Source organism: Colias philodice, chromosome 3 (genome assembly GCF_061535455.1).
Source record: "Colias philodice isolate Cphi_HAF_F1 chromosome 3, ilColPhil1 Martin Lab GWU primary, whole genome shotgun sequence".
Taxonomy (NCBI): domain Eukaryota; kingdom Metazoa; phylum Arthropoda; class Insecta; order Lepidoptera; family Pieridae; genus Colias; species Colias philodice.
Window position 1 is genome coordinate 9,828,969 of NC_143088.1, and position 23,465 is coordinate 9,852,433.

General features: G+C 33.8%; 4 protein-coding genes across 7 annotated transcripts in view; 3 read left to right on the forward strand and 1 right to left on the reverse strand.

Moving 5' to 3' along the window:
- Window positions 1-33: 33 nt before the first annotated feature.
- Window positions 34-9,559, forward strand: LOC149489950 (uncharacterized). 3 transcript variants are annotated; one of them, XM_089714754.1, is made up of 6 exons: window positions 34-286; window positions 1,850-2,301; window positions 2,814-3,698; window positions 3,808-4,086; window positions 4,977-5,112; window positions 9,394-9,559. In XM_089714754.1, exons 2-6 carry the CDS (start codon window positions 1,912-1,914, stop codon window positions 9,525-9,527), a joined length of 1,824 nt encoding a protein of 607 aa, XP_089570880.1. In that variant the 5' UTR covers window positions 34-286; window positions 1,850-1,911; the 3' UTR covers window positions 9,528-9,559. The 3 variants fall into 3 exon arrangements, with proteins under 3 accessions (XP_089570880.1, XP_089570881.1, XP_089570878.1); XM_089714755.1 differs by having other exon boundaries at window positions 2,183-2,301; XM_089714752.1 differs by lacking the exon at window positions 34-286 and having other exon boundaries at window positions 293-2,301.
- An 863-nt stretch (window positions 9,560-10,422) lies between these two features.
- RpS8 (ribosomal protein S8) lies at window positions 10,423-12,626 on the reverse strand. Its single transcript, XM_089714756.1, has 6 exons — window positions 12,528-12,626; window positions 12,195-12,301; window positions 12,011-12,110; window positions 11,717-11,892; window positions 10,920-11,049; window positions 10,423-10,560 (listed from the first exon to the last, which is right to left on the reverse strand). Exons 1-6 carry the CDS (start codon window positions 12,529-12,531, stop codon window positions 10,451-10,453), a joined length of 627 nt encoding a protein of 208 aa, XP_089570882.1. The 5' UTR covers window positions 12,532-12,626; the 3' UTR covers window positions 10,423-10,450.
- Window positions 12,627-12,880: 254 nt separating this feature from the next.
- On the forward strand, window positions 12,881-14,119 carry mago (mago, exon junction complex subunit). Its single transcript, XM_089714757.1, has 2 exons — window positions 12,881-13,363; window positions 13,892-14,119. Exons 1-2 carry the CDS (start codon window positions 13,106-13,108, stop codon window positions 14,072-14,074), a joined length of 441 nt encoding a protein of 146 aa, XP_089570883.1. The 5' UTR covers window positions 12,881-13,105; the 3' UTR covers window positions 14,075-14,119.
- Window positions 14,120-15,463: 1,344 nt separating this feature from the next.
- The window catches only part of pum (pumilio), a 94,409-nt gene continuing 86,407 nt past the window's right edge, over window positions 15,464-23,465 (forward strand). For both annotated transcript variants that reach the window (XM_089714802.1, XM_089714803.1), the window contains exons 1-2: window positions 15,464-16,330; window positions 16,952-17,446. In XM_089714802.1, coding sequence (XP_089570928.1) covers window positions 16,115-16,330; window positions 16,952-17,446 — 711 coding nt within the window. In that variant the 5' untranslated portion in view covers window positions 15,464-16,114. The remainder of the gene's footprint in view (window positions 16,331-16,951; window positions 17,447-23,465) is intronic.

Consider the following 23,465-nt stretch of genomic DNA (forward strand, 5'->3'; position numbering starts at 1 on the left):
CTATGCACAGACTCTATGTATCATACTCTATGCCCTATCGCATAACTTTAAAAAAAAAATATTTATATAATATTTATGAATAAGAATTAACTGTGGAATTAACAAACAAAAACCATACAAAAACACTTTATTGTGCACCAAGAAATAAAAATTACAAAAGTAAATATGTACATAAAAGAAAGACACAGTTGAGCACAACAGGCGGTATTAAGTATCGCTAAAGACAGCGATCTCTTCCAGACAAACTGGTGGTCAAGGAAAAACAGTGGAAGTTTATGGGCAAGAGGTGCGTTTATAAAGTTTAAAATCATTGAACTATTATTACTTTGTTTAAAATACGTAAATAAAATTAAGTAGAGAGAACCTCCAAAATTTATGTGTGTGTGGACTGTGGTGTAGGCACATATAGAAGTGATTAGTATGGCAGAATAAATAAGAACAATACATGGTTGATCATAGTATTGTGCTCTTGTGCTTAGTAATTTTCAATTAACGCTGGCCTTATCTAGCTTCTTCAATCTTCACCCACTTTGTCTAATACCTAATAAATTATACTATAATTAAACTATAACTGTAGTAAGATTATAAAAAAACCGCATAAAAATCCGTTGCATAGTTTTAATATATATATAAATATATTTTTTATAGTATGAAGCTAAGAGTATGAAGCGATGTACCTATTACGATTTGGAATAGATTTTTCTAGGCAACCTTGGGATATAGGATAAAAAATAACGAATTTGAGTTCTCATGAAAATATAAAAATTGCTTACGTTACCTAGAACAAGTCTCTATCTACCTTTTATATTATGTTTATTATTTGGGCAAATAAACTTCGCACCGTCCTTTTAAGAGGCCTCAGATACTTTGCTGACTTTAAAATCTTATAAACTCATTTGCAATATATTATATTAGATTTATTTTTATACATAGAGTTATTGTTTCGCAAATTCTTTCACCAATCTTTCACCAATAGAAAGCTTATTAATTTTTCCTTTTTCACAAGAATTAATGCAGGTGAATTATTTTGCTATAATATTACCTAACTAGATATAATTAAAAAGTGTTTTTTTTTTGGCAAATAAGTTGGTAGAGCACAACGGTGTTGGGGTCGTGGGCTCGGGGGCACTCCGATGATAGAGCGGGGAAAAATCCAACATCAGCGCGTTGGCGGCGTAAGCCCTCGTTCTAGGGTTCTAGACTCTAGTGGTGGGCCTAGATTGTTTATCTGCTGGGCGGGACACTCGGTCGAGTCCCGAGTCGTAACTAGTAACCGCGCGTTCCCGCAGTTCCGTTCAAAGCAGATGGAACAGAGTGGGGTTTTAGTCGGTAGGAAAACGATATAACCACGGTTCTATTCCCGGGAGCCAGTGGTATCTATGTAAGATTTCCCCACTATAAAAAAAGGAAGAGCAAAACTACGAAAGCCATCGAGGAAAGAATAGGTCTACGTCTGATTAAACGCAGGCTAGAAAGTTGAGAAAAAATACTTTTATTTTATATACCTATGCTTATTATGTTTGTGTAATTCATTATAATTGTACGGGTTCACTGTACTTTATTATCGTACCTAATATTAATTGTTTCACTAAAAAAATACAAAATACATAATTATATAGTTAAGTCAGCGTCTTTAACGTTTATATAACATATTGTAAAAACGAACTATTTAGTGGGATATATACCTAAATACTACTATGTTGAATACATAATATTATCTTGTTGTTTTAATCGTAAATTTTGCAAAATAGCATTGACCCTCCCCGACGAAAAAGCTTTTACGTAAAGCTATATATGACTTACACCTAGAGGGCATTCACCGTATGCCCGGAGTTAATGCTAATTACAGGTAAAGAAGCCTCCAAGTATAGCAGCCTTATTCATCGAAGCGCGGACAGATTTACGCTCACAATGAACTGGAGCGGACGCATTAGCGTCGCCGCCACTTTTGGCATAATACCGCGATTGTTTTGTGTTTACGCTTATATCGACACTTTCTCTCCCATTGCGGTTTCGGAACATGGAGTACCTATAGAAGTAAAGTTTTGGGACACTAAAAGAACTCCCCTTGCACATATGGTGGACGTTACCAATGAGTTTGGATTAAAAGTTTTAGCTGAACATAATTTTTTAAATGATAATAACATTGCATTTTCGCCCTACGGTCTTATGGGCATTTTAGTAGCTTTATACGAAGGTGTTGATGGTGAGTCTTCGTATCAAATTAAACGTAGCATGCAATTACCATGGAATAGAAATATTATGAGGATAGGCTTCAGGGATATACATCGTACTTTGAAGGTTAGTATGTACTAAATACAATTAGAAACTCAAAATTTTTAAGTGTGCAACCCATTTTGTTTTGATTTAAATAAAGGCCTGTCCATTTTTTATAACTTACTAGCTGTCTCGGCAAACGTTGTTCTGCTGTACCTACTCTTGTCACTTAGGAGTATGAAAAATGTTGGCCGATTCTCAGAACTATCCAATTGCCATGCAAAATTTCATGAGAATCGGTCCAGCCGTTTCGGAGGAGTAGCTGTGGTAACTTACATTGTGACACGAGAATTATATAATATGTATATTGTTAATTGTATACATCAGATATGGAGAAAGATAGAGAAGAGATAGATTATCTAGGTAGGTATTTAGTCGAAACAATTGAACAGAACTAGCTTAGAACCATTAAATTGTTTGAGAGCCAAATAACTAAGTAATAATTATATTGTTTTGTAACAAAAAATGTAAAGATAGTTATTTGAAAGATCAATAAGTATAATTAATGTTTAAAAGCTGTTTGCTAAAATTTTCAGACTTATTTCGTTCCAGAAGAAGGATTTTTAGCTGGTTTAGCACTTAATAACGAGAATGTGACTTTCAGCGACAGCTATCGAAAAATTTTAAGATTTTATGGTTTTGATTTGCAAAGTGACCCATTGCCAACACCACCAGAAGTTAATACCACGGATAGTTTAAACGCAACTACTACTGCCACAGATTCTCTTGCTTCAAATGGTGTTACTGAAAACGATCAGGAAATAACATCGGAGCAAACTTCTACAGCTCAGCCTACTATATCTGCCAAGGAAGAAACAACGATAGCCACGAACTTTGAAACGATAAATGGAACAGACGATTCTCAATCGCCTACCATGGCATCAGCGGCAAATTCAGAAACAACTTCGGAAATAACAAGTACTCCGCAAATGGAAACTACTGAAACAACAACACAAGTTTCTTCTTCTGAATTAAATGTGAGTACTGTAACGACATCTGCACCGACGACGGATTCTGTAACTACAATGTCAACTATATCTACAACGGACGAAATGTTATTGAATAATGATGTTGAAATTCTGTCTACTCAAACAACCATCATGTCATCGGGTTCAACGACAAGTTTTGATTCGAGTTCGACGCTAACAACAGATATGGAAAGCACAGCTTCAACCATGACTGAAACACAATCAATGGACGAGATGACGACGCTTGAATCCACCACAGCAACAGTCAACAATTCAACGATAGAAACACTTGAGCGTCGGAAAAAATCAATCGTAGACTTCATCTTTACCAGTCCGCCAAACATCGATGACTATGTGGTTTATAGATCCTTTAATATAGGTCCTGATCTCCCTGATACGGAAGGTTATAATACTGATTCTATGTTTATGGTGAACGGGCTTCGAAATATTCAGGTAATAATTGACTGTATTTTTAATGATCTAAGGTATTTTTAGATCTTAATATAATTTAGTTTATGTTATTCTTTCAAAATCCATTTATTTTTAAATTATTTTTTCACAGGTTTCTTACATGCATTATGATACAGTTTTGGAGCATGCGTATCTACCTCATTTAGAAGCATCTGCACTTCGGTTACCTCTGGACAGTGAGCGATATTATTTATTGGTCGTATTACCAGTTAGAGCAGGCAAAGGGGAGTTGGAAAGACTGTTAGCACGAATGGCTCGGGAATCAGACCTCTCTGATGTGTACGCGGCGCTGAGACCTCGCCGTGTGAGGGCCGTAGTACCGAGCTTTACGGTGAAGGGTCATGTTACCTTAACCACAGATTTGCAAAAAGTAAGAATACACTTCATCGTGTTATTATTATATCTTATGCGTTTATCAAATTAGGACACATGAAATATGGTTTATTGAACATCTTTAAACGCATCGGTGAATCCTCATAAGCGTTTTCTTTTTCGAAACTTGTTTAGTAGGTATGTCTTTCATTTAAATTTAATTGAAGTTGACTACTTGCCGATACATATTATTATCTAAATTCTTAATATCATCATGGCTCTTCAAACTAGTTTGCTTTAATCGTTTCGCCCCATATACTTAACACTTCCACCTATAAAAAACAATCTTTAAAGGTTACGCAAAAGAGGATATTGAAACTACATTATTTCCATTATTCGAGCATTCACTTTGTTTTTTATTTGGCTGTGATGAATCATCATCGCAGCCAAATAAATTTCTTAATGCTAAACTAAATAGGTTATAATATGTAGTTACGTTATGCTTATAACTACTTAACTAGGTACATTTTTGCCTAGGTTTGTAATTTGAAAATTGCAATTTGAAAATATTTGACCCAATTTTAACTGATGAGGCAATAATATAATTTATAATCATTCTCCGTGACACTTCCACAAAATCGTAACAAATTGTATGTAATTACCATACAATTAAACGAGATTTATATCTCTACAATGAGTATTAATTTACTCTTATTCGCTCTAATTTGCGCTGATTTATTTAGGGAACGCGTTTATTGTCTCAAAAATTATGCAGAAAATGTTAGGTATTACGTGCTCACGTTAATTAAATTTGAAGTAGGCATAGAATGAGTTTTAGAAGCCAAATATCATCTTCACGGTTCACCTCACATCATCAATGACTTTTTTATCCAAATTATAAATACCTATGTGAAAAGCTTTTTAATGCTTTCCTACCGTTCCTTTCAGCTAGGGGTTCGAGATGTGTTCGAGCCACGACAAAGAGACTTCACGACAATGACGTCCCAGCCGGGTGTGTATGTGCGCAGCATAGAGCAGGCGGTGTCCGTTACCATACGAAAATATCAACCAGATGATGCTAAGAGTAAGCATTCCAATTATTGTATTAAAGGTATCCTCGACGTAAGATCTGGTTATTTATAACGCTACATTCTTTCGTTTTAAAATATATGCAGTAATTGTTTAGCAAAACTGGTAATTTTTCGGCAGTATTGTTTGAAAAAATATAAAATAGGTAACTATATGTTGTTTTACAAAGGGCTGAGAATGCACTGTGGTCACGGTGTTGATCTACTTAATTGTAACAGGTGTGGTTGTGGCGAGCTTTGAACAAGACGAAGTCATGCGCTAACGACCGCACATCCTTGAAACCGTTCACAGTTCACACGCTCAGCCCTGTGGCGAATCACATATCGATAAAAAACATTATTATACATTGCTAAACAGGAAAACCATTATTTTATAGAGGAAAGATTTGATTTTTGGTTTGTTACGGTTTCAGAAAATGCTGCATCGATTAAAAAAGAAAGCTCTAACTATGTTTACCAAATAACAGGTTATTTTTTATCCCGAGTCAATCCGGGCCAGTACTTAATATGTATTAATTAATAATGCAGTTTTATCCATTTATGTGGATAATAATCAATTATCATTATTTATTATTTATAATCGACTAGCGGTCCGCCCCGGCTTCGCCCGTGGTACATATTTACGTTTTCTCTACATAAAAACCATCCTCGTACTTCAAGGAATATAATAAAAAAAGAATCATCGAAATCGGTTCAGCCGTTCTCGAGTTATGCGCTTACCAACTCATTTTGCGATTCATTTTTATATATAAGATTATGAAACAGCCACTATCGATACATAAATAAAAAATTTCCAAACATGTTGTATTATAAAAATAATTTTAAATTTTGAGCAATTCATTATAGTTACTAAAGATTGCTATGTGAGTGATATTATCATCACCTACGAGAACGTGCCAATGTCGCAAGTACGGCAACTGCGGCAATTAGTTCTGTCATATGCATACGCATTACACAGATTGAAATTTTTGCTTCGACCTTATTTTCCGGTGTAGGATTAACTTAATGATTATTACCAAAAGAGTGCGAATTTGTAGTGCCAAAGCATGAGAGGACAATTTCCATTGTCTATGAGTAGTGATGTCGCAACACGGCGACACGCGCATTTGAATCTATTGATGCGCCCGCGCCGAGCTGATCTGCGTAGGCATCGACAATTAGGAAAATGGCCTGTTGCACAAACGCCATTACCGGAATTGAATACCTAATCGAGATTGGAATAATGATTCCTCGATACAGCAACTTTTCAATTACATAAATGAGCAAAACTGGGGAAAAATTACGATGTAATTGTTTCCTGTCACCACAAATAATTCTGCTATTTTGTTTTAATTTTAACGGTCCGGCGCATTTGCATATCAAGGACGCAGTTTTGCTACATAACGTCAATTTAGATTAAAAATGAATTAGTAGTACCTACCTACTTATACATTATTTATTTGCTACTTCCATTTATTATACACAATATTATATCTTTCTTTATATAAAAATGAATCCCTATTTACCTTGGTCACGACATCACGCGTGAACGGCTGTATGTACCGATTTCAATAAATCTTATTTTGTTCCGAAAAAAAAAACGCCCATATAAACTTCGTTAAGCTACTAGAAGTAAATGCTTTTAAGGATTTTTAAGGGTCCAGAGGGCTTTTAACTTTTTTTATAGGTTCTTATCATTTATTTAAGAACTAGAGGTCCGCCCCGGCTTCGCCCGTGGTACATATTTCGCAATAAAAGGTAGCCTATGTCCTTTCTCGGGTATCAAAATATCTCCATACCAAATTTCATGTGTCCCTTCGTCCAGCATACTCACCATGGTGAGTATTACAATCCTGATATTTCATGAATGTCAAAAAACTGTTCTGAAATAGTGCTAAATAGTGCCCAAAGGAAAAAAATAGTGCTCTTGTACTTGCGAAGTTATAGCCATAGTTCGATGAGTATGCTGGACGAAGGTTTCGCCCAGCATACTCACCTCCGTCCGGAGAATCTGTATACGCTTCAAACATAATTCATACTTCAAAAAATAGTTCCCAAATAGTGCCAAACGGTGCCCAAAAAGAAAAAACAGTGCTCGAATAACTTCGGAGTTATAGGCTTCGTTCAGTGAGTATGCTGGGCGTAGGTTCTACGCCCAGCATACTCACCTCAGTGCGCGAATATCGAACGAGCTATAGGTACAATTTACGTCTCAAAAAATTGTGCTTGAAATAGTGCCCAATATCAGTCCAATTTTTGCTTGACTTTTGACTTAGAAAACCATTAAATTTTAATGTAAACTTCTACATACTAACGTAAAATGGGGTACAGTCGTCGACACATGTTTTTGGACAAAAATATTAAACTTTCTAATTGTAGACTTCATGTTATTGGAAATAATTATGGTATTTTCTCACATGTCAAAAACTTTCGATTAAATGCATTATTATATATTTTATAAATAATAATAATTGAATGAAACTTTAAGCGTAAATGAAGTCTATTACCACAGACTACTATTACTTCATTGCATTGTGTGTTTGTCTGAATAAAAACCAGTAGAATTGGAGGATAAAACCAGGCCTCCGCAGAAGTAGGTATATAAATAGGTATTTGAGATCCAATTAGATAAACAAACAAGTTACATTACGTTATTATGTGTGTACCTACCTACATCAAACCTTTAAAAAAGTAACTAAGTAGGTACCCATTTTTAAAACTTCTTAAGCATGTCCTTAATTTTAAGTGTACAGTGTCATATTCAACGAAAAAATGAACGTGTTTTTGTAAAAAACAACTCGCTTGCTACCTAGTTTTACAGTGCAATTAATGAATGAGTGTAAAATCAATTTAGTTAAATGCCACTATTATAAATTGAAATATACTTACTGATTTGGGTGCAGCTCCTATATTGATTACGTACTAGATACACAATTTTATATAGGTAAATAATGACATCACCAACACATTGTTTGGTTTTGCAACCCACTATGTAGTCAAACTCAAAAGCCGGCGTTATTATAATGATGTGCGACGAAGTAAACAAACAAAGAAACTGAGAAGCGCTTGTTCGTTTCGATTGCTTTGTGACACAAAATGGACCCTTATCACCTTCAAAATACAGATCAGTCTTGTCTAATAATCGTAAGATGTTAGGGCAGCGCCATCTAGTATTTAAACATAAACATATTCATTTGCGTCGCGGGCGCCGCGCGTCGTAAGCCCCATACCTATTGACCGTACGTGCATCCATTACTGCCACACTATATTGAACTTTATCACATGAGGAATACAGGTGAATTCCGTAAACGTTGTGGTACCGTCCTTGATCCGGAAAATGATTATTTTGAATAATTTTGTCAGTTGTAATGTAAGCATTAATAACAGCAACTTTATTTTTCATGCATGATTTACTTCATTTGATATCTTAATCCTTCAAGCGCCGTGATCTAGACAAAATATATAAAATCATTGTTCCTAGCTACCGGGGTCCCATGCGACGCGCGAAGGCTTAATCATATTATTATAAAGTATTATTAAAATAATGTGTAATTAATAATATTGCGATTCTAAAGTAAATACTCCCTTACATAGACAATTAATAATTTACACAAGACAAAAATTGTTAGAAAGAAAGTTAATAATATTGTATTCGACTGTACTCAATGTAATGTATGTAGAAGTTTACAATCAAATTTAATGGTTTTCTAGGTCAAAAGTCAAGCAAAAATTGGACTGATATTGGGCACTATTTCAAGCACAATTTTTTGAGACGTAAATTGTACCTATAGCTCGTTCGATATTCGCGCACTGAGGTGAGTATGCTGGGCGTAGAACCTACGCCCAGCATACTCACTGAACGAAGCCTGTAACTCCGAAGTTATTCGAGCACGGTTTTTTCTTTTTGGGCACCGTTTGGCACTATTTGGGAACTATTTTTTGAGGTATGAATTATGTTTGAAGCGTATACAGATTCTCCGGACGGAGGTGAGTATGCTGGGCGAAACCTTCGTCCAGCATACTCATCGAACTATGGCTATAACTTCGCAAGTACAAGAGCACTATTTTTTTCCTTTGGGCACTATTTAGCACTATTTCAGAACAGTTTTTTGACATTCATGAAATATCAGGATTGTAATACTCACCATGGTGAGTATGCTGGACGAAGGGACACAATTTCATGCAAATTGGTTCAGTAGTTTAGGCGTGATTGAGTAACAGACAGACAGACAGACAGAGTTACTTTCGCATTTATAATATTAGTACGGATTGTTTTGTAACATATAACTTTCTTTCAGGATACGTGTCAAAGAGGAATCCAGTGCTATTCTCGGCTACATATCCCTTTTTATATTTTGTTATGGATTCCAGTATACAAGTGGCCTTGATGGCTGGCAAAATGGTAGATCCACTAAATACTAGAATATTATAAATCGTTTGAAAATAAATTCGGTAGTTTTATTTTTTACTCCAGTATTCATAGTTACATCTGTGGTTACATAGTAAAGATATATATCAAAGTTTAGTATGTAAGGATTTCTGCCACTGCCCACTATCTTATAGATATTACTAGCGGTCCGCCCCGGCTTCGCCCGTGGTACATATTTCGCAATAAAAGGTAGCTTATGTTCTTTCTCAGGGTCTAAAGATTGTCTGTGCCAAATTTCATCAAAATACGGTTGAAAGTTTAAGCGGGAAAGCGTAACAGACAGACAGACAGAGTTACTTTTGCATTTATAGTAGGGATGTTGATTTTGATAAAATATTGTTGTTATACGTAAAATAAGCATAGTTCTTTGTGAATTCAAATCAATCATTTTATTCATTGCTTTCAGTTGTGTACCTATGTGTACATTACTACAGATCAGAAAGCATAAATAATTTTCTTTACATCCTGTTCTGTATAATTTTTAAAGTTAGTAGTAAAGAAAAACTAAGTGTTTCTATATCAAAAATAATATGGATGCTTTCCTATATTTTGCTAATGTCCCTGAAAGCTTATTTTTACACTGTATATTTTCATATATTGGTTGTTAATTTATTTATTTATTTAACAGACACATGATCTAAACAGAACATATCCAGATGCTGTGTAACAAATTCTAATACATGAGTGCTAACATATTATGCAACAATATTTAATTTTCTTACTACCTCATTTCAATTACATTAACTGTGGAAGAGTATTGTAGCAGTGTATTTACACTGCCAATCATCTATCTAAATAATATGCCAACATGAAAATTAGAGCTTTATGGAAACCAACAATTTTTGCTTCCAGTCTTATCAAAATAACTACACTACAGAATTAAATGAAACAAAAGAAATTGTTTTTACATTATTTAATTACACTTCTCACTTAGCTCTCTTAGATTTGATCTTTCTCAAGTAGAACTCAAGTTCCTTGCCCTCAAGAACGTAACCATCAGCCCGTCCGCATTGGCCTGGCCGACTCGCTACACATGCTGCAAAACAAACACAACATTTTAGTAAACAGTCAAAACTGATATATAAGTAAATGTTTGATAAAATTTATCAGAGTAACTATGACAGTAAAAATCATTCAGTTGCTGGACAGTTCCCAAAACGGTACCCATCCGTGACGCAACTTCAAAACTTCTCGATTTCATCACTTAATAAAACATTTATTTTGCCGTTTGATAAGTTAATCCCGCAGTCCCCGGAATCGTGTCGTGGCCCGATCGGGCCGCTTGGTGGTCAAGGGGTTAATATATATTTTCTTAACTTATCAAATATACAATTACAAATAAAAAAAAATTCCACACAGATATTTCTAAATAATTGATAAGCTATAAGATCTTACCTAATAAACGTCCAGTGTGGAATTGCTCTTCTAAAGCAGCTTCAACTTTGGAAAGGCGCTGCCTTGACAAGTACTTCTTTGCTGTCTTTTTACTTCTCTTCTTGTTGATGATGGCTTCTTCAGCTTCAGTCTGGAAATGTGAATTTAAAACATTACTAAATTATATTTATTAAACTTGAATTCACAATAGCAGTTGTTAAGAAATGCATGTGTTTCAGGTACCTTTAGTCAAATCACTGAACATCATTTGACACGCAAAATGTTATCATCATGATCAAAAATGTTTTTTTAAATGGATTTATTTATATTCCATATTTATTCCAATTGCATTGTCTTAGGAATGGTTCACATCACAATTTAGAATTTACACTTTTTAAAATGACTTGATAACTAGGAGAAGATGAGAGGACAAATTCAAAAGTGATTGATTATTATGGTATATTTAGTACTTTGTAAATAAAGTATGGTTAATGCAAAAAGTAAAAACATGTCCAATAATAATAAAAAAAAAATGTATGATACATATTAAAATAACATCCAGATAATTCCAGATAATTAATCTGAAGAAACCATAATAATTAAAAAATAAGTTTATAGGAAGTGGTCCTAAGATTTCTACACTCCAAAATTAACTACCTAATGAATATTCTGTTGTATATCTTCAGGTTTGCAAATATATTCACAAAAATGTGTATGTGACAAATTAAAGAATGAAAAACAATTTAGAATAAGTTATAAATCCAATAGATTTTAATATTATTAACTTGTTACATATGACAAATAGAAACACTACTTACCAACTTGGCACCCTTCTTTCTTCCAAGAGGGAGAAGGTAGTGGGATTCATACCACTGCCTGAAGGGTGTTGCATCAACCACCACAATTGCGTTCTTGACCAGGGTCTTTGTACGCACCAACTCATTGTTAGATGCGTTGTATACTACATCAATGATACGGGTCTTGCGAGTGGCACCTGAAATAAAAAAAAAATAACAATCATTTTTAAGTGGAAATAAGAAATGCTGATTAATAGGTTTTATTCTTTTCATTTAAAATTTTAATAAACAAAACCATTTCTAGATTTTACTTACATTCGGAACCCCAAGCGAAGTTTCCAGTGTCAAGACGTAAAGCACGATACTTGGTATTTCCACCACGAGAACGCACCAAGTGGATACGTTGAGGTCCAAGCTGGAAGATGAAAATAGATCATAAATTAAACAGAAATAAACAAAGTCAAAACAATATAAAGAGGTTATAAGTACACGTTCTTACTTTGGTGTTTGCAGCCGGGCGACCTAACTCGTACTTCCTCTTCTTGCGGATTGGGGCGCGTTTACCGCCCGTAGCTCGCCTTTTATGCCAGTGATCGCGGCTGATACCTACACAGTAACAATAATTAAGATCCGATTTCAGCGGTGTCCTAAGTTATGATATACAAATAGACCGAATCACTTCACTATTATGTTGCAATCCTAACACAGAAAATAATAACAAATATAATTTAACCCAAGGGTAATGCACACAATATTCAGTACGATTAAGTAAATGAAATTATCACTGAGAAGATATTATTCGATAAAATTTCACAATAAACATACTACTCACCCATCTTGTCTGGGTCAGAAAGAAAAGGTTGTCAAAAAGAACTTTGAAGTTTAATGAAGTGTTGTCTATGGTCACCTCATTGACCCTAGATGAACTAATGCCTCATCCACACAATTTTTGTACTTCTTTCAGTATTGTATGTATTAAAATTTCAATGACAATGGGAGAAATAAAAGAAATGAGAATTTCGTATACCGTAATTCACCAAATAATTGCGAACAAAATATATAAACTATCTGTGTTATTATTTTTTTTATAATCATGTTTGCCCAAAAAATGCTGTATCTTTGCCTTCTATAAAAATGGAGAATAAAAAAAAAATCATGCCATACTGACAGCGTTTTCTGGCGTTTTCGTTGTTTACTTGACTTATCTATGGTTTTTCGCTTCGCTTTCCTTCGTTGTGCGATTTATTGGTTACCGCCAAGTATATTATTATTGTAATTGAAATAATGTTATTTTGAATAATTAAAAATATTATTGTAAAGCTTCTTCTAAATAGGTTATCAACTTATGATTCTTTAGGAACTGGGTAAAGAAGAGGGTGAAGGAAATCTCTTTTGCATAGGTTATTGAGAATGTCTACTGATTTTTACATACGTTATTACGTGGGCCACAAAGGCAAGTTTGGTCATGAGTTTTTGGAGTTTGAATTTCGACCTGATGGTAAACTCAGATATGCAAATAATTCTAATTATAAGAATGATACCATGATTCGCAAAGAAGCATACGTACATCCTTGTGTCATGGAGGAATTGAAACGTATAATAGTGGATTCCGAAATAATGCATGAAGATGATCGACTATGGCCACAACCAGACCGTGTCGGCAGACAGGTAATTAAACCTTTCAGCATAATAACACTTGTTCTGGAAGACTTATCTTACAATTTATTTTTTTCCTATTAACTTTCTAATATGGTGTACATTATCTAAAAATTACATTGAGAAAATAATGAACTAAATAATAATTAGATAAGGAAAGGTATAAGTTCTTGTTTATTTTTATAGTAACTATGTTGTAATTGGATGTTACAAAGTTTAAATTCAAATACTATGTTGATGATCAGAGATGTTGTTCATTCTACAGTGCAAAACATTAATAATTGATATAACTTATTATCAGTTCACACTATTTAATAAAACTCCTTCGACAAATTTTTTTAATGTATAGTATAATATAGATGACTACTGAAATTGTATATAAGATACCAATGAAAAATACCGTCTTGTAAGGATGATAATATATTACATCTTTGTCAGGCAATCTGGCGTACTATAGCAGACAGTCAATTAATGTATTGTTATGGCTACATATGTCATAAAGCAGTTAGTATAAATAATATGTTAAAATTATCTTTTCAGGAACTAGAGATAGTGATTGGAGAAGAACACATTTCATTCACAACATCAAAAACAGGATCTTTAGTGGATGTAAATCAATCTCGGGACCCCGAAGGTCTCAGATGCTTCTATTATTTGGTCCAGGATCTCAAGTGTCTTGTATTTTCTTTAATTGGTCTACACTTCAAGATCAAACCCATATAGAGATGTATTTTTGTATTAAGTTGAATTAAATAATATTTGTACTCATTCACTTTTTTATTTAAAAATTATTAGAATAAGCAGATACCTTTTTTTTAATTCCTCATAATTCAGAGTGAATCAAATTTTTTGGTTTTTTTTTTACGCTGCGATAGGGGAGCGCTTGACCACGATCTCGCCTGATGATAAGCTGAGATGTGGCCTAAGATGGAGCATGCTTCCCTAGAATGTACCTGTTCACTCTCCTCTTGAAGACCCCCATATTGTACTCGTCGGGGAAATTTAACACTGCCACTTCAACAAGTTGTGAAATTATTAATTAGCTGTTGATTTTGTGTAGTAAGTGAAATAAAAATAAATATACACATAACTCAGAAATTGGTAACCTATATAATATTTATTATTGGGTATTTAATATTTATAGTTTGAGTTTGAAATGCTTCAAGCATACAGTGAACTGGTACCTTCTAAGGAAACGCGTTACATCTTAGACCACATCTCAGCTTAACATCAGGCGAGATTGTAGTCAAGCGCTTCCCTATTACAAATAAAAAAGAAAAAAAAATGATTGTAAAAAAGTAGATGCCTACATGAAAACAAAACAGTGGGTAATAACTAAGTCGTGAATGCGTCCGTTTAAAAAACGTCAATGTGCATGGACTCGTGTTAAAATGGGTTCCTTACAATTAATAAGTTAAAGAGGAACTGCAGAAAAACGAAAACGGGTTTAAGTACTGAATCTTATGGCTGGTTCACACTTTGATTAGTGTGAGTGCAGGTGATTAGTGCGAGTGCAGGTGTGTAGTGCGAGTAGTGTCCAATTGACTGCGAGTGCAGGTGATTAGTGCGAGTGCAGGTGTGTAGTGCGAGTAGTGTCCAATTGACTGCGAGTGCAGGTGATTAGTGCGAGTGCAGGCACGCTGCGAGTGAGGGGGAAGGGAGGGCGCGCGGGACGTGGCTACTCGCAGTCCACTCGCAAAAAAATAGAACACGCTTCTATTCACTTTACTACACAGCCTACTAAACACTCGCACTAAACAGTCGCTGTCCACACGTAGTACTACTCATCACCTGCACTCGCACTAATCAAAGTGTGAACCAGCCATTAAAAAAGAAGGGAAATACGTGTTTTCATAATCGTTTTTTTGCTTGCATAAGCATGTTTATTAGTTTTTTATTAATTGTATTAATTATTTATTTATATTGTAGTTAGAAAAGGAATTCAAGTATAAAATTATTTAACCATCGCACATCTACATTTCTTTTAATTATTCCGATATAAATTTAGGAAAATTTAGATTATAGATATATTTTTTCTTATCAGTTGCTCTCGGTATGCATGAAAAGAAACGTATGTTGCTGTATTTATTTATGTTTATAGTATAGCTTTGCGCGTTGCGCGCGCATCGCATCTGCCCGACTATGGCGGACGGACAGTGAAGTATGGTAGAAGTCCTTTTTAAATCGGAAAGTATCGACTTTAGCCAATGGCATAAACCGGGTTTTCTGTAAAAATTGTACATTGTAAATAGTCCTGTGTACATATAGTAATTATATTTGTGGTCGTTTTGTTTAGAAATTGTGTGAATAGTGTATTATTTTGAGTGTTTATTGAATTCAGTTCTCGACGCCGACAAATCCCTAGTCAGTGTGTTAATACATTGGCTCATAGCATAAAACACAAAAATAAGTGATATCACAGCGCTTTTATGCTGTTTACAAGCGTATATTTTGCCATTTGTCTTTGTTTCTAAGTCGTCGAAACAAGCCATTGCAGTTTCTTGCAATATTTTGGTTTTCTTTAGCGGCTGTCATCGTGCTTCGATAAAACTAGTAGCTGTCATTACAAAGACAAAAAGAATATTGTAGTCTCTAAATGGCTTCAATTTAGTACACTGTACAACGCTAGCCGCATGTAGTATGTTTGATGATGTAAATCATAAAAAAATAACATAGATCGATTAATATTTACCGTAGTCGTGTGATACAGAGATTGTGATTATTTGTTTACGGTTGTGAGGTATTGAAGCATTGTGAAACTGAATGCTTGAGCCTCACGATAGCCCAATGAAGTGGCCAGGAACAGGCGGTGAAGAAGAGGCTGGAGAAGGGGGATTGCAAACGGCGCGAGTGTCCCAGAACCGCGCTCAGGATGATGCTGGCGTGCACTATGTGTTTCAGCGTGAGAGCCAAGAAGCTGAATTATCGTCTTTAGCACCCAAACAGCGGTGGGCTGTTGGTGATGATAATATTGCTGAGGTAAGTGTTCCCACTTGGTTGGAATAACATTACATTTTAATCATTGTCAACTGTCACTGATGTGATATAATAGTATTTTTAGTATTTCAATTTTTAACTTGAAATCAGAAAGTATATAAATATTCAATTTACTTTATGTTTTATTGTTGTTAAAAAATTCAAACATTTTGTGTTTGACATTTGTGTAAGTTAGGTTATAAATCTAAAACATACATTGTATTCTTTCTTTATAACATAAGTTTAGTTCAGCTAATACCTAGTGAAATAATCTAAGTATTAAAAACTTTATAACATGAGAACGATTTTTCACTTTTAGTTTTCTGAAATAAATCAAAATTCACTACCAAATATGATGATTGAATTATAACAAAATGCATTGTTTTTTTGAAAATGAAATCCCTATTGGCAAATGTAAGGTTAACTTTATTATATTAGGTAAAAATTTATTAAATTAAAGTAAATGAATATGTTCATACTTCCATATCCATTATTATGCATGCAAAATTAAGAAGGTACAATTGTATGAATATGATTATAATGTAATAATAAAATCATGGCATTCAAAACAAATTGATATTGTGTTTAGCATTACTATACTAATTTATAATTTTTAAATTCCAGAATCAGGATAAATGGAAACACCCTGCCCCAATGGCAATGAATAACATGCAACAAGGTCAGATGGTGCCAATGAAGAACTCGCAGGGCACCCCACAACAATATATTAACCAGAACATTGCATCATCTGTTGGACCTTTGGCTATTAATCCTTCTGTTATTGGAAGTCATCCTCATTTGACAACAAATATGGTTCATACTCAAATGGCACCACTTCAAAATCAAGCATTGGGGAGTAATCTAACAATACCGAATAGTGCTATGATGCTGCCTGCTCTACAAGGCATGCAAAATGCTCCTCAATTGGGACAGCAAGGATTGTATGATATGCACCAACATCATGGAAATCCAATGCAAGCCATGAATGGTATTAGCAAGAGCGCTGAACATATGATGTATTTAAGCCAGGCAGGAATGCTTGCACCTGGAACTAATCAATTCCTTCAACAAGGACAAAACCAATTAGGATTAGCACCTATACCAACCGTCAGAAATCAGGTAAGTCATATATCCTTTATGCATACATTTAAATTTAAAAGTAATATTTATTAATGCTAGAAATATACATACTAATTGATTCAACTAAGATAAGGATAGATTCTGCGCCATTTTGTGTTTTCATAAGTATGAATTCAGCTACTTAATAATATATGTTAGGAAATAGTAATGCTATTGAAATATATTGTAATAGACAGGCAATAATAAATAACATTATGTTTGGAATGCATAAAATATTTCCAAAAAATCATAAGATCATTGATTTTCCTGTTGTTAGTTGAATACACACACATAGTATGTATATTTTAGTTAAAAAGTATACTTTTTGCATTAATAAAAATTTTAAATGTACAATCACCATTTTCATTTTTATAGTAGTTCAAAATAATATTATGTATGGTACCCCACAACAGTAATATTTGTATTCTTTAAAATGTTACAAAATTTGACCATATTTTGATAATTTTTAAACCAAATACTGTGTTACAACTTACAACTTATAATTACAACCATTTTAAATGGTTACATAATTTAATAATTAATAAATTATAAAAATGTTTCTAAATCAAAATTACTATAATATAGTATGGCCATTCCTTGTATCATGGATACTATGCAAGAGTAGATTTATTAATTTTATTATAAGGTTAACTATTAATTAAGTGTTAAACAAATGAACAAGTAGACAAAAATTAATCTTAAGAATAAGTATAATTTTAGGTAGGTAAACACCACATGCATAAATTAATGATTTGAAAATAATTTTTAAGTAAAATTACTTTCTATTTAGAATATGAAATTAATTTAAAGTACATAATGTGCTATAAAATAGAGTAATTAAAAAATCTGATGTTCCTTATTGTTACTATAATGAATTTATTTGTTTTTAACATGTCTGTTTGTACTGATGGAGTGTTTTAGAGAAAATGCTTATTACAATATTAATTGTATTGTACAAGTTAATTTAATCCTAATAACTACTTTCTATTTACACAAACAATTTTCTCTCAAAAACATGCCTTTATATCTATAAAAGACTAGCAAAGAAAATTCAAATGTGTTGCTAGTGTGTATGACCAGTGGTAGCCAGCTTCTTTTGTTTGCTGTACCATAGAAACTGTAGAGTGCGTTTCACGAAAGAGTTCCCCTGCCGTTATGTTGGCTTACCTGACTGTCAAAAACGAAAATATTTTTTTTTAATCAAAAATGACAGAGAAAATATTCTCCTTTCTAGGCAGCCGACCCCGTAAGATACGGGATAAGGCTAGGAAGAAAGGAGAATATTTTCTCTGTCATTTTTGATTAAAAAAAAATATTTTCGTTTTTGACAGTCAGGTATGCCAACATAACGGCAGGGGAACTCTTTCGTGAAACGCACTCTAGTGAGTTTCCTCCTATCAATTCAATCAATCAAAATAACATGACTGCTCAACTAAGAGCAGCACACTAATAATATTATGTAAGAAGTACATATTATTGGTGTGCTAATAATATTTCCTATTCTTTACTCCAATTTCATATAAATAACATATATTCGTAATCACCATTAAAATTTATTTATTTTGATAGCAAACTCGATAAACATATTATATTTTGAAATGTTTTTAGATGATTTTTTGGCGCCAAAAATCCCCTTTTTATTTTCTATGTGCCCATTGCGCGTCTCACGACTAAGACGATTCTTTTGACTCTACTCATATAAAAATCAGAGTAGCTGCTCAGGCTCCAGATTGCCAAAATAACAGACCCAACAGATATTGTACATGTATTCGCGCGAACTGTCAGTCGTGTGAAATTTAAATAGTTAGCTGTAAAGTTTAGAAAACTCACTTCTTTATTATATTTTCGACACAAATATTTTAATACTTAATAATCATAAGGTTTTCTTTCATAAGACCCTTCTCCTGACAATAAGGAACACAACAAAAAAGAGTTTTATATGTATAGAAATTGATCCAGCTATTCACACCTGATGCCATAACCAAAGGAAATAGGGATTCATATTTATAAATAGAGATAATTAATTTAATTTTAAAATAGTTATATATTTAATGTAATTGAAGCTGAACCATTTTAATTATTATGACAATAAATAAATAATAATCAATTAGTTGTAACAGTAATTATAAAATTATAAATAAAGATTTTGTATATAAATACATACATAAATTGATAAGCACAATAATTTAAAGTTAAATTTATTCAAAAGACCAAAGAAAATTTATGTCATTCACTAATAAAAAGATCACCACAGAAAAAGTGTGACTTGCTTATACTATAAATAGTATATTGTGGAATTGATATTTATTATTTTATGGCATTCAAATTCAATCGAATTTATTCTATTCTTTCAGTTTTATGTGTCTTAGTGACACACCGTGCGCCATCTATTGGGATGATTAACAAGTAACAACCATCTCAACCAATATGAAACACTTCTCAGTGAATACAATATTGTAACGATGGAGCACGACCTTTTTTTTGTTGAAATTGATATTTATTATTTTATGGCATTCAAATGCTTTATAAATATAAATTTATAAAGAATAGAAAAAATTCGATCACGAGGCGGGACTCGAACCCGCATCCTTTCGCGCCATTCCGGGGCGGATGCCTGACCAATTCAGCCACTCGTGACCCGCCAGACCAATCGAATTTATTCTATTCTTTCAGTTTTATGTGTCTTAGGGACACACCAGTATATCGTGTCCATAATATAACTTGCTAAATTAAGGGTTTTCTCATTTATATATGAAATGATATGTATTTATGTTAGTGAAGTTTTTTCTCCTTTAAAGTCCTATTTAATTTCATTCATATAAAAGATTATAATTAACTTCATCAATCTCAAAAGTATTAACATAAGTTGATTAATGTATGATTCTATTAAATATAGTTAAAATAAAAATAAATCAAGTTCATTTTCATTTACAATACAATTTAATTTAAAACTAAAATGTTAAAATGTTAAAGCCTTAGGGGGCCGTTCAAGTATTACGTAAGCACCAAGGGGTGGTGGGGGGGTCTCTGTTTTGCTTATTTTGGATGACATGGGGGGTGGGGAGGTCTAGATGATGATTACGTCATCGTTAGTTATTTAAGTTCGGGGATTCCCGCAAATAATACATATGCGTAGGCACTCGCTTTGAGAACTGATTAGGGGAATTACCGCGAAATTACCGTGCGCTATTCACTTGTCTAATAGGTAAGTGAATAGCGCACGTATGCAAAATGTACAATATTTTCATGAATTTTCCTATTTTAAAAATAACAATATATAAAAAAAAATTATTACTAAAAATGTTTACGTAAGCATAGGGGGAGGGGGTAAGTGCTTTGCTTACTTTTGATGACAAGGGGGGCGGGGGGGTAAAAAATGGTAAGAAATCTGCTCACGTAATACTTGAACGGCCCCTAGGCCAAAACAGAGCTAAAATATGATGTATATTATTGTTTTTAATAATATTGTAAATGTGGAATTTGATTAGTAATAACTAGACATCGGATTATATGCACTAACAAAATGCCAAAATATGCATGCAAATATGCACTAAAAAAGGCCGAAATATGCACTAAAAACGACTGATATGCCTAAAATATGCACAATACAAAATCAAAAAACCTTTGTTATTTTTATATATTTTAATCAAAGATTGTACAAAAACAGTGAAATTTTCTTGAAATTAAGTATAGTTTTTGTGCCAATATAAAATTAAGCATTTTTACCAAATTTTCGAGCGCAAATTTGTGACGTTTGTCACCCGCCAGCCCAGTCTTGCCACCTTAGACCTTTCCGGGCTAAATCTAGCCCTATTTTGGAATTCAACCCGTGTTTTAAGTTTTTAGCCTCAAAAGGGTAATCTAGTCCTACTTTTACTGGCTCAAAATTTACTTAAAATGGAGCCCATTTTGTAATTATTTGCCATTTTACCATGCCAAAATAGGGTTTGTTTACTCGCTGAGCGTTCTGATTGGCTAATAAAGGTTAGTCGACCAATCAAAACTCCCGCTACTTAACGAAATATGCACGATTGGGGAAAAAGGCTAAAATATGCACTAACGCCGTAATTAGAGAGTTTTATGCATTTGCATATGCAAATATGCAAATGCATATAATCCGATGTCTAGTAATAACTAATAATCAAAACTAGACTAAATTTTACGACATACGTCATTTTATATCAAAACTTGTACTTCAATTATATTTTATACATACATAATATCTTAAAATATTATATTACAACAAATGAATGTTTTAGTTTTTGACTGTTATATTGAATATATTAATTATTTTATTGTTCTTTTACAGCAGATAGTATTGGACAAATCATGTGTGACAATATAATTGTATATATTTCACAAAATGATGAAACCCATGCCATCTCCTACTTAGCATATTTCTGTCCTAATGTTTAATCCTAATCTTCTCATTGGTTAAGGCATAAAAAACTGAGGTAGACAGTTGCTTTCGCATTATTCAATAGTAAGAGCGAGCGCGCACGAGCAACTTAGTTGCCCGGCAACTATTTTGTCTCTGTCGCTGTCTCCTCGCAAAGTTTTGAACGATGCGCTCACGAAAGCGACAGCAACGCAACTTTTTCTTTAAAATTTTCTGCATTTATCAACATGGTTTTCGAAGAGGCGGTTGTGGTCTGTGCTCTTGTCCCGCATAGTTCCCATTCCCGTGGGATTTCCGGGATAAAACCTATCCTATGTGTTAATCCAAGTTACCCTCTATATGTGTGCTAAATTTCATTGTAATCGTCGCAATTTGTATGGGGAGTTGCGTCGCTACGTGCGCGCACTTTCATACTAGCCCATGGGTGGGAGAGACAAAATAGTTGCGGAGACAAAGTTGCTCGTGCGCGCACTGTCTAAGATTTAATGATTTGATATTTTGTTTTGTAGCATTCAAATGTTTTATAAACATAAATCCTACTAATCCTACTAATATTATAAATGCGAAAGTTTGTGAGGATGTGTGTGTGTGTGTGTTTGTTACTCTTTCACGCAAATACTACTGAACCGATTACAATGAAATTTAGCACACATATAGAGGGTAACTTGGATTAACACATAGGATAGGTTTTATCCCGGAAATTCCACGGGAACGGGAACTATGCGGGTTTTCCTTTGAAAACGTGGGCGAAGCCGCGGGCGGAAATCTAGTATTATAAATGCGAAAGTTTGTGAGGATGCGTGTGAGTGTGTTTGTTACTCTTTCACGCAATTAATACTGAACCGATTACAATGAAATTTAGCACACATATAGAGGGAACTTGGATTAACACATAGGATAGGTTTTATCCCGGAAATCCCACGGAACATGAACTATGCGGGTTTTCCTTTGAAAACGCGGGCGAAAATCTAGTACTACTACAATATTATAAAAGCGAAAGTATGTAAGGATGGTTAGATGTTTGTTACTCTTTCACGCAAATACTACTGAACCGATTATAATCAAATGTATGTAGGTAGCTGAAGAGCCAGAATAAGACATATGCTACTTTTAATCCCGGAAATCCCACAGGAACGCGAACTATGAGGGTGTTTCATTGAAAACACGGGCGAAGCTGCCGCTAGTTTTTAATGAATCATGTGAAATAAAAAGATCATTAAGATTGCTCTGGCAGGCCGAGAGATCAGAAATAAATTGAATCCTTTAAAAATATATTCAAAAAAACTCGCATCGTTATATTGTAATTATTGAAATAATGATTCATATTGGTTTAGATGATTGTTTAATCATCTCAATAGATGGCGTGGGGTGTCCCTTTCTTCCTCCTCTCCTTGTCCCAAACCGAAAGAGTAGAATAAATTCTATTGCTCTGGCGGGATCACGGGTGGCCGTCAGGTCAGGGGTCGTCCCGGTACGGCGAAAGACGCGGGTTCGAATCTCGCCACACGATCGGATTTTTTCTATGCTTTAAAAATTTATAATAGTACGGATTATCTAACTGTTTTCTGTATCCTTTTGAAGTTATTATTAAATAAAATAATAATACTGTCATGTCACAGA

What these genes read in the sequence shown, in the direction of transcription:
- LOC149489950 (XM_089714752.1), top strand. Translation starts at nt 1,837, where the DNA reads ATGCTAATTACAGGTAAAGAAGCCTCCAAGTATAGCAGCCTTATTCAT. An exon ending in ATATACATCGTACTTTGAAG is followed by an intron (nt 2,302 to 2,813) that starts GTTAGTATGTAC and finishes TAAAATTTTCAG; the next exon opens with ACTTATTTCGTTCCAGAAGA. An exon ending in TCAACCAGATGATGCTAAGA is followed by an intron (nt 5,113 to 9,393) that starts GTAAGCATTCCA and finishes ACTTTCTTTCAG; the next exon opens with GATACGTGTCAAAGAGGAAT.
- RpS8 (XM_089714756.1), bottom strand. An exon ending in CTTCGCTTGGGGTTCCGAAT is followed by an intron (nt 11,893 to 12,010) that starts GTAAGTAAAATC and finishes TTTTTATTTCAG; the next exon opens with GTGCCACTCGCAAGACCCGT. An exon ending in GAAAGAAGGGTGCCAAGTTG is followed by an intron (nt 11,050 to 11,716) that starts GTAAGTAGTGTT and finishes TCACATTTCCAG; the next exon opens with ACTGAAGCTGAAGAAGCCAT.
- mago (XM_089714757.1), top strand. Translation starts at nt 13,106, where the DNA reads ATGTCTACTGATTTTTACATACGTTATTACGTGGGCCACAAAGGCAAG. An exon ending in CAGACCGTGTCGGCAGACAG is followed by an intron (nt 13,364 to 13,891) that starts GTAATTAAACCT and finishes TTATCTTTTCAG; the next exon opens with GAACTAGAGATAGTGATTGG.